This window comes from Phragmites australis, chromosome 7 (genome assembly GCF_958298935.1).
Source record: "Phragmites australis chromosome 7, lpPhrAust1.1, whole genome shotgun sequence".
In the NCBI taxonomy this organism is placed as follows: domain Eukaryota; kingdom Viridiplantae; phylum Streptophyta; class Magnoliopsida; order Poales; family Poaceae; genus Phragmites; species Phragmites australis.
Window position 1 is genome coordinate 27,715,228 of NC_084927.1, and position 11,310 is coordinate 27,726,537.

Genomic DNA, 11,310 nt, shown 5'->3' on the forward strand with positions numbered 1-11,310 from the left:
AATGGCCGAGAGAATTGGGGGACAGAATTAGGTGCGTGGTGGGGTTGCTCCAGCAGATAAGGGTATTAAAATGGAGGGCCAGTAGGAGCTTGACACGGAGCACATGCCCGTGCCAGTGACCTAGCTAGCTTTCCCACTGTTAAATCCAGAAAGAAACACAGGAGGAGGGTCACGGTATATACTCCGGTTTGAGTCCGGGCAATCAAAGCTGATCCTGCTTACTGACGTAAGGTGAAAATACCGAAATTCGTTTTTAAAAAAAATCACCGGCAAAAGACCAAAATTCAAGAAATATTTTCAAAATTTCTGTCATTTTCATTCTATGTTCTGTGATCACACGTATGAGTCAAAGAAATTCTAGAATATTTCGCTAAAATTTTAATCCCTAGGTTAGCCTCTTATTCCTCTCTGGATGCAGACAACGACGGTCCATAAGATTACGTACGCTTGACATTTCGCGACGACTTAGTACTCTGGTTCGGAGTAAGCATGAGGTACACAGGGACTGCCGCAAAGAATCAAGGGACCTTGTTGTGGACAATACTCCTGTAGTCCTGTGTCGTGGAAATCTGCGACGCTGGCACCCCTGCTCTCCTGTAGCGATATGACGGTACGACGCGGTGCGTGCTCTTGTGGTCGATCAGCGGCATGCCTCCCCCGTGGATTTCTTTTTCTGGAGCGTGCCTGCTGCTGCTGCGACTCCCAAAGCAACCTCTGCCTTTGCTAACCGTTAATCTTATAGACCCAGATATGGTACGACACTAGTGCACTAGGCTTATACTGTGCTCCCCGGTACAAGCACAGTTAGAATTCGTTTCCTTCCTGTGGTCCAGCACCGTAGCGCACGGGTGGCCCTTTTGGAAAGAGTAATTTCACACAAACAATTTAGTTCCTATATTGGTTTGAAGCGATATAGGAGTAGATTGCAAAATCCTCCTATGCAAACCTGGTCAGATATGGTGATGGAGGTTTTGGATGTAATGATGAACAAGGCTAGACACAAAGGTATTGTATCAGGCTTGATGTACCATCTTATACCTGGAAGGGTTACTCATGTGCAATACGTTAACGACACAATGATCATGATTGACTGCTCAGAGTCTAGCGTGCTGAACCTGAAAATCATTCTTTACTGCTTTGAATGGTTGTTTGGGCTCAAAATCAATTTTCACAAAAATGAGCTGTTTGTGTTCGGGGCTGATCAAGCAACTAAAGAAAAGTATGCCAACATGCTCAACTGCAAACTTGGGGCCCTTCCGATTAAATGCCTTGGCATTCCTATTGATGATCAGCGCCTTGGTCTGGCTACTTTTGTTCCGCTGGTGCAAAAACTTCACAAAATGTTGGACCCTTAGAAAGGGAAGAACATGTCTTAGGGGGGGCGGGGGACTTGTGCTTTCCAACACCTGCCTAAGTAGCTTACCCATGTACACCATGGGTTTTTACCTTCTTCAGGCTGGCACTCACGATAAGACGGACTCCATCCGATCTAAATTTTTCTGGAGAGGGACCCAGGATAAATTTAGATATCACATGGTCAAATGGGAGACCGCTTGCAAACCAAAAGACCAAGGAGGTCTAGGTATTATTGACACACATATTATGAACCAATGCCTGATGGTAAAATGGATTTGGAGAATCCTAAAGAATGAGGAGGCGCTTTGGTGCAGGTTTCTGAAAGCAAAGTACACGGAAGATGGGGACTTTTTTAGCTCCAAGAGCAAAGGCTCATCACAATTCTGACAGGGGCTGCACAAAGTTAAACACCTGTTCCACTGGGGGGCCGTCTACAAGGTTCACAATGGGAAAAAGACCAGATTTTGCACCTGGATACAGGACACCTCCCTTAAAATTCAATTCCCCGAGCTATTCCACATGAGCTCCAATCCCTCGGCCAAGGTGGCTGATCACTTCGAGAGAGGTACTTTCAAAATCAACTTCAGAAGAACCCTGACGTCCTCGGAATCAGGGAGATTCGAGGAGCTGAAGACTTTGATGTCCCATGTTAGCCTGGAGAATATAGCTAATGAAGTTCATTGGGCTTTAGAAAGATCCAAGAACTTCACCACTAAATCACTCTATCGTTTTATCAAGGATGGGGGTGTGAGAAGCAAGGTCAGCAGAGAGATATGGAAAAGCAAAGTCCCTCAGAAAATTAAGGTTTTTCTCTGACAGATGTTTAACAACAGGCTTCAAACTGCTGCCTCACTGAAACAAAGAGGCTGGAAGGGTAGCGAATTCTATTGTGTATGCGGTAAAAAGGAAATTGTCGATCACATTTTATTCCAGTGTGTCCTGGCCACATTCACATGGAGTGTTGTCCGAGAAAGTTTTGGCTGGGTTGAACATCCCAGGTCCCTTGCTGACCTTACTGATGGTTGTTTGAAACAAAATTTGAATATGCCCGTAAAATTGTGTCTCTTCATTTTTGCAGGAATTAGCTGGGCAATGTGGTGTACCCGAAATAAGATGGCAATTGAAAGGGTCTTCCCCAACAAGCCGATTGATTCTCTTCTCAAGGGTCTCTCTTGCTTGCAGAGCTGGAAGATTTTGCTCAAGGAGGGCGACAAGGAGAGGCTTGATCCGGCTCTTGATCACCTCGTGGTGTGCTGCAACAATCTCTAGACATCTTCGCTGATGCTTTCTGATGTAATTGATCTGTGATGTGGACGGCATGTGGGCTATTGGTCTTTGTTTCTACTTTTTTACCCTGATTTTTGTGCCTTTTATTTCTCTTCCAGATGGTCTGTTGTATGATATTTGTACTCTGTTATTTTGCTTTCAATAGAAGTAGAGATCTTTCTCCTGTCAAAAAAAAAAAACTGGTCAGACATGTATTCAATTGCTTGGCAATAGGATGAGTGTACAATTGAGCCATGGTAAATAGTGCTTACTGCAATAAAAGTGGGCAGCTTTCATCAAACAATCCACTATTACTTAGATTGAGTCATGTTTCTTCTTAGTCCTTGATAGCCTGACTATAGAATATTATCTTTGTTTTTTTTATTTGTCTTTATTGACTTTTTGCGGACTTTAAGATCTAACTTCGACTACTGATTTTTATAACTTAATATCAATATATACTAATAAACTTGTACTTTTGTTAAAGCAATTCTAAAGACAAATCCAATAGCACAATTTTCATATATATAACCAATTTTAATAGTTTAAACATATGAATGGTTAAGCTTTTGAAAGTTTGACCGAACAGATTCTAAAAGGACCAATAAAAAAGAACACTTAACTCTCTGAAGGGCAACAAAGTGTGCAAATTTTGGTCCGGCGGGAAGGAGGCTGGTTTTGGCAAGCAACTCGATGCAATGGCGAGGAGGCCTGATTTGGCTGAGAAGAAGTTTCATGTGGCGGGGAGGAGGCTGATTTGAGCGAGTAGCAACTCGATTCGGCAGTGAGGACGACGCCGATTTGGACGACGCCGATTCGTAAGAACTAATCCATCTCTTTTAAAGTTAACTCCTCACCTCCTAATTCTCCTCCTCCCATGTAACATTGATTTCTACACAAGAATTGGCAATTGATTGGAGCTCCCTTCTCACTGCTATCTCTTTGAAGTGAACTCCTCACTGCTCTCTTTCACACAATCCTTTTGGTGACAGTAGATCCATCATCTCCATTTTCATTTATTCACTGCATGTTTTTTTAGCTCTGATATTTTTTTTTCTTTCCATCTTGAGTTGTTATCCTTGATTTTGTACATCAGTTGAGACTGTGTGCTGTGCTGGTTGATCACCAAGGTGGGTCGTAATAAATAGATGGGTCTTGAGAGAAATTTTGAGAAAGCCAGATGTGCACGCTGCCAACCCGGGTTTGAACCATGTGCACACCCTTTCCGGGATTTAATGCTGGCAAAAATAGTACATGGATACGCACGTGTCTTCAGTGTTTTGCATCTAGCGTGTGCATCCATATTGTACTTGAAAATAGAATTGAATAAAAATCTTGTATTACCCCAATATTAACTTAAAAAGTTTTTTGGTTATAAACTTATATATATATATACACATACATACATACATACATACGGGAAGCCCAATTTTGAAATTAGCTCAGGTCCCAAAATTCTTGGGGACGTCCCTGATTATCGACGTGTGTCCCACGGATAGCCGCCGGTCGGCCGGCCGCCACAATCGATCCCGGGCCGCCGGCAGCTTCTCTAATCTGCTTGAAATCCTGCGGTAGTACGTCCGAGAGGTTGGCAATTCAGGGCGTCATCATGCGTTCGAAACGACGCTACGCTCGCTCTCTCGACACAGTCGCCGGCGTGACCGCGCATGCACGCACGTACGCATCTATCCTCGATCTCACGAGCGTTAACAATTCGGATGCTTTACTTGTGGTCCTTTATTCTCCCTCGATCGCGCGTTTAAGATGCGATGGGGAGAAGTACTCCTGTCCAGTCAAGCCAATCAAAGTTTTAAGCGTAGCAAAACGATCGATACAAGAGAACACCAAGAAAATGTATGGACCAACAAAGTGCTCCGTGGAACTGTGGTCCCTCAACATCTGATGAGCATTTACAGTGTTACACATACATACGTACACACACACGCGGCGATTCCTAATCTTTGAGATTCTGCGCACAGTACTGGCATGCAAGCATACATATATACATGTACAAAAGGCAGTGTCAAGTGTCTCGGCCCGTACGGCGTTATGGACGCATGCTAGGAGTAACTAAAGATTCATGCATGCATGCCTAATGATGCGTCAGAGATGGGGGTGTATCGATCGGCCTGGCAGGTCGGATAGGATGGGCACCACAGCTGATGGCTAGGACCAATAGAGAAGTCGGCCAAGCACCACTGTACCGTGTGGGGGGGGGGGCGCCCGGTATTTGATGCACGTAGGAGTACCACTGGTACTGTGCATGCAGCTGCTACTTGATTAAATCACGACATGGTCACATGCATGGTGACACGACCGAACGTGCGTGTCGGCTTCAGGGCTCGGATCCGGCCTCGTACATGTCTGGTTGTCTGTCTCGCGTGCAGATCGACTGCACACCAAGCTGATAGGTCCATGCCGTCCGTCACGTTACGTGCAATGGACCTCCGAAGTCGAAACCAGGCATGTTTAGTTTTGGAATGGTTTTAGATTCAGGCTATACGCACACACATGACTCAGTTGAGCATGTAGGTAGTTAATTGCTTGGAGAAAGTTCAGCAGATAGCTTAGTCGCATGCAGACGGATGAAATAATACTCTCTCTGATTACAAATATAGATCGTTTCAGTCTCTTTAATTATTCTTTAAATATAAATTATTTTTAAATTTTTATATATTTTTTTCTCTTTTTATTCTCGTCCTGCCCTTTTTAATAAATATCACTCTCACAAATGAATGAGTTATCTTTTTCAATACAGAATAAATGAAGAGCAACAAGGTCATTTAATCTATTTTTTTAATCTTTATGCATAAATCTAAAACAACCTATATTTATAATCAAAGGAAGTACTCATTATGCCCTTCTCACCGCACTAAAGGCTCCAAAAACTATCCTCAAAATCATTGATGTAAGCAAATGCAATTTCTATGGGTAGGAACCGAGGCAAGAGAGTCTACAGGCCAACAGTAATAGGGGAGTCCCATCACATACCTTGGGAACGGTCCGACATAACACGTCGTGACACGGATAGATTACTATTTGCGGCATGCACCAAAGTCTCCATTGGCAACGGTGCAAGTATCTCTTTTTGGCATTGTGTCTAGCTTCACGGACATCCAAAGAATTTGGCACAGCATGTTTTCTCAACATCCTCTTCCAAGCGTCGGACGCTTCGTGTGAGGCTATCATGGGCGGGGCTTGGATGAGGGATCTTGTTTATGTACAAGGCATCAACACAGTGGATTGCCAAATTTGTACAGCTATGGACCGCAATCCAATAGGAGCGGTTACAATATGGCACAAGGAATGAGATCACCTGGAAATTAACAGGGCACGATGACTCCACAACGGCATACAGAGCACAGTTCCTGGGCTCTTTGGACACGAATTTCCGATCCACAATATGGAAACCTTAAGCTCCATTAAAATGCAAACTCTTTGTCTGACTTGTGAACCAAAACAGACTATGGACGTTGGACAGGCTGGCAGATCGATCATGGCCACACAGTCGCCACTGCCTGTTGTGCAGACATGACCCTGGGACTGGTCATCATCTGTTTGCAGAACGTAGATTCACCAAGCGGTTATGATCGATTACTGCGGGATGAATACCACATCCTTCTCTAAACCCGGTTTCCTGGCCGCAAACGCACCCCCGTTCACCAATGGTGTACGATCCTGGCAAGCAGCCCGTAGACGACCTCAAGCAAGGGGCTGAGGTCACTAATCATCCTCGCCTGTTCGGAGATTTGGATGGAGCAAAATGGCAGAACCTTCAATAAATAGAGCAACCGGCGCGAATTGTCAGCAACAATATCAAAGACAAGGCGATTTGTTGGAATTTTGCAAGAGCGCGGCACTTAGACCGCCTTACGAGGGGAAATAGACACTTTTCTTCTTGGTTTTCGCTCCTTTTTCCGGCTGTTTTTTGCCCATAGGGTACTCTTATTAATATAATTTGGTAGCTTTTCTGTCAATTAGTTTAAAAAAAACTCAATAGGCATGCAGAGGAGTAGAAACTTGCATGCATGCAGTTCGTAACTTCGTACTAATCAGTACGTATACAGTGCACAGTTGTATTAACTTTTTTTAGAGGCCACAGTTCTATTAAGTAGATGTAACCTCTACGTCAGCCCCGGCCCTCTGCATTTGTCCGCCATGTAAAGCCCATTGTGCATCAATATTTTAGTTGGTGGCCCAAACAACCAACTCGGACATGGTGCGTTCAATACTTCAAGGTGCGAGTTTTTTCATTTATATATTTTTTCAAGTTTAAATTTAAATAAATAGATTTCCGGCGAAAAGATTTGCAAAAGTAGGCGTCCACCATCCTCTCAGAAGGCTGCAACCCTCTCAGAGAGCGGGTACGGGTGCTAACCGCCCCCTGAGAGGGCGGTAGGCCTAACCGCCCGGGCCCCACAGCTTACCGCCCCCTCAGGGGGCGGGTAGAGGTCCTTACCGCCCCTTGAGAGGGTGGTAAGGGCTCCTCCCGCCCGCCGCCCCGCGCCGGCCCCCTGCGCCCTGAGTCTATAAAAACTCCGAAAATTGGAGAAAAAACCAATAAATTCGGAAAAAAAGAAAAGTTGAGAAGAGAGAGGAGAAGAGAGAAGAGGAGAGGGGAGGAAGAGAGATCGGCGAAGCCCTGCTGTATTTGGGCTGCGAATTTGGAAAAAAATTTCAGGTCAATCTTTTTATCCTTTTTATTGTTGTTAATTAGTGCAGTAGTAGTATATGACATAGATTTTAGATAGTTAGATCTAGGGTTTAGAAAATTGTAAAATTTAGTTAGAAAATTGCACGATAATAGTTGAATATAGAATATTATTTTTAGTACATTATTTTCAATTTGTTACCTGTAGTATATTATTTGTAGTATATTATTTTTAGTATGTTGTTTGTAGTATATAGTTTATAGTATATTACTTGTATATGCAGACGTATGAGTCAACAGTAGATGATAATTTGCGAACCTAGGGTAACATTTAAAAACTATTTTATCCGATAATCAGAAATATAGTTTGTTGTCTTAACATGTGTTATGTTTACGGGTGTTTCCAGGAATGGGAGATAAATTAATTTTTCAGATATATTATGGTGAGGGTGAAATTATGTACGGTCCCAACGGTGTAGATCTCTCTGGATTTCGCCATGTTATGAAGGGGCTTAGTAAGGCTAATGAGAGGACTATTGTGGGGGTGTGCAAATGGCTCATGCGGTTTTTCCAACTGGATCCGCAGCAATATGAGCTGAAGTTGAAAGGTGTTCTGAGCCGTGCTAGTCATGGATACTTTGGTGAGCTTGTTCCCATCGAAGCCACATCAACTTGGAGGCAGTATGTAGATATATGTTGTGAACGTGGCATGCCGCTTGTTTTATTAGCTGCGGCGTACCTGAAAGATCAAAATGAGGTGAACTCTGAAGAAGCAGTAGCATGACCAAGTGAGGCAGTGGAAGATGAGTCAGAGGCGGCTAATGTAGGGTCCAGAGAGGAGGCTGGTGATGTTCTAGACCTGGAGCCGATGGGTGTAGCTGATGAAGGGGAGCACATCCCTAGCATCATTGAAGATATGGATTTGGAGGATGAAGAGTTGGAGGAAGGCCTTACCAATGGGGATTCTTCTGATGAGGAGGGTAATGCTGCAGTTCCCGCGGAGTGGCGGGATCAAGAATTTTCGAAGTTGGTGGTTAGCGAGGCTGACCAGACACTGTGGCCATACCATGAGAATGAGGTGTCACAGGGTGCTATGTACCCTACAAAAGACGCAGTTATTGATGCTGTGAAATTCTGGTCGTTGTCTCTTCGTAGGCAATTCAAGGTTGTTAAATCAAGTAAAAGAGAGTACGATGTGAAGTGCTTGGTTCCTGAGTGCCCTTGGCGGGTGCACGCATTTAGAGGGAAATGGGCAGACTACTGGCAATGCTCAATAGTTAAGGAACATAATTGTCATATTGAGAAAATAGAGTTCGCCCATCGGAACCTGTCTTCTGCTTTCATTGCAAATGTTATGTACGGAGAGATTGTGGACAACCTAAGGTATGAGCCACGATCAATAATCCGTGCTATTGAGCAAAGGTTCCAGTACACAATAAATTATGCGAAGACATGGAGGGCGAAACAAAAGGCTATTGAGATTAGGTTCGGTACATATGAAGATTCGTATCACAATCTACCTCGTCAATTAGCCACAATTTGTGCAAGAAATCCAGGAAGCTACTATGATATCAAGCATTACCCCTCTACTGATGTGGAGTACAACGGAAAAATAGTGTTGCAGCGTGCTTTCTTTGCATTCGGTGCAACTATCAAAGCATTTAGATATTGCCGACCCATCATATGCCTAGATGGAACATTCCTAACTGGGAAGTACAAAGGGTAGATATTGTCTGCAATAGGGGTCGACGGTAACAACCAAGTGCTGCCACTAGGGTTTGCGTTCGTGGAGAGTGAGAATGGGGACAGCTGGTATTGGTTCCTAGAGCGGGTGAAGCATGCAATTGTTCTTGACCGACCAGATGTGTGTCTCATTCATAATAGACATGCAGGATTGTTGCAGGCTTTGCTGGATATGCAACACGGTAGCGTGCGACGGGGTGTACCAGTACAGTGGCCAAATCTCAAAAGCAGGTGGTGCATGCGCCATATGGGTGCGAACTTCTACAGACAGTTTAAAAACAAAGAGTTAATGAAGCTCTTCAAGAAGTTGTGCAGTCAGAACCAACAACGTAAGTTCAATGCATTATGGGCAAGACTTGATAAACTGACTCTTAAACAAACTGCGGAGGCCGCACCTAACCGTGAGGAACCAATAGCTCTCGATCGGCTCTCAACCGATACTCCGCAGATTGTACGGAGATCTGGCTCATCTATTAGGAGCTTTTCACAGTGGATACGCAATGAGCCCAATGAAAAATGGGCTCTGCTGTACAACAGTGGTGGTGCCAGGTATGGAGTAATGACTACAAACCTTGCAGAGGTTTATAACTGGGTCATGCGAGGAATGAGGTCCCTACCACTAGTTGGAATTGTAGAAGGCATTTTGCATGGCACCTGCAAGTACTTCATTGATCTGTTTGCAGCTGCTAAGGTTGTAATGGAGGACAATCATATGCTTTATGGCCGGATGCTATGTGAGTACATGGAGAAGGCAAATAGGAAGGCCCACATGCATCGCGCAAATCAAGAAGGCACAACAGAGCACAGTTTCAGTGTCCTGTGTCGGGATAAGGGTCGAAGGGGGGGTAGACGTGAGCGGCATGTTCAAGAGAGTGTGCTAAGGAGTGGGACATGCATATGTAGTTGTCAGAAGCCACAATTACTCCACAAACCTTGTACACATGTCATAGCTGCGTGCGCGGAGCACCATATGCTTCCAAGGCAATATGTGTCACAATATTTCATGAAAGATCAAGTACTGAACACCTGGAACCAGGAGCTGTATGGTTACGGCATTGTTGACACTTTTACAAGTAACCCAGGGCCTTCAAGAATATATGTGCCTGATTTGGGAAAGATGAAGAACGCACCGGGCCGAAGACAATCTCGGCGGATTCGTAACGATATGGATGAATCCGAGGCTGGCCCTAGGATGCAGCGATGCAGTCAGTGCAATGAAGTAGGTCACACTTACAAATATTGTCCCAAAAGTGCAGGTGGTGATGCACCTGTTGTCTAGGTCAGCTAGTTTTGTACTTTGTATTAATATGTGTTAATTTCGCGTACGGTTAATTTGCATTCGAAGTTTGTTGTTCTTGTATTTATTTCTCAATGTACTAATGTACATGTCTTTCAAATGCAGAGATGGCTCAGCCTTCGACCCCAGAGCTTTTGGACCCTGCCGTGGACAAGAAGCATCGCAGCTTCTTATCCGCCGAGCACCAGACGGACCTAGGAGTATTTCGCCCACGAGGCCCTGGAGAGCTGCTGACGGTAGACGAGCGCTGGACCCACAGGTACTTAGAAAAGCTGATGGTGTTACATATCATTTCGCTGCTGTTGTTACATATTATTGATGTACTGCAATACTTATAGGTTGGGAGCGGCCGGACTCCTACCGCTTTGCCGGTTGGTCGAGGCCCGAACGACGGAGGACCCCGAGGTTGCGGCCCGTCGTTTCTACTTCGATCGGTCGCTGATAGCAGCACTGGTCGACCGTTGGAGGCCGGAGACACATATGTTCCACCTACCGTGCGGAGAGATGACCGCGACCCTGCAGGACGTCTCCTACCTCTTAGGCCTTCCTTGCGCGGGAGCTGCGGTTGGGGTGATCGATATGCAGGCTGATTGGATGAACGACATGCATCAGCGATTTGGGCCGGTGGAGCGAAAGGCGGATGCACCCCCGTACGTGCCTGAGTTCTTAGCCGATGCACGAGGGCCAACGAAGAAGTGGATCCTACAGTTCCAGGTATGGTAATATGCAACCTATCGATTTCTAACAAATTATGTCGTAATAATTATTTCTGACACCAGTCATATATGCAGCTGACGTACATCCACCCACAAGCCAACGCATACGCGGTCTCGAGACATTTGGAGGCCTACCTCCTTTGGTTGTTTGGGTGGGTGATGTTCACTAGTGGCTAAGGCCACCTGGTTACGAGGACCCTTGTGCCGTACGCCCGGTCGATAGCGGATGCACATGCAGAGGATGTACCGCAGTTCAGCTGGGCATCAGCTGTTCTTGCTGC

The 11,310-nt window shown here is 45.0% G+C and overlaps 1 protein-coding gene across 1 annotated transcript; it reads left to right on the plus strand.

Annotated features, from left to right (window-relative positions):
• Positions 1–9,891: 9,891 nt before the first annotated feature.
• LOC133923565 (uncharacterized) lies at positions 9,892–11,021 on the plus strand. Its single transcript, XM_062368848.1, has 3 exons — positions 9,892–10,295; positions 10,419–10,572; positions 10,652–11,021. Exons 1-3 carry the CDS (start codon positions 10,279–10,281, stop codon positions 10,901–10,903), a joined length of 423 nt encoding a protein of 140 aa, XP_062224832.1. The 5' UTR covers positions 9,892–10,278; the 3' UTR covers positions 10,904–11,021.
• The last annotated feature ends 289 nt before the right edge of the window (positions 11,022–11,310 follow it).

Bases quoted from the DNA above. Each gene is read 5' to 3' on its own strand.
- LOC133923565 (XM_062368848.1), top strand. The intron at 10,573-10,651 runs GTACTTAGAAAA...CAATACTTATAG, and splicing joins GACGAGCGCTGGACCCACAG to GTTGGGAGCGGCCGGACTCC.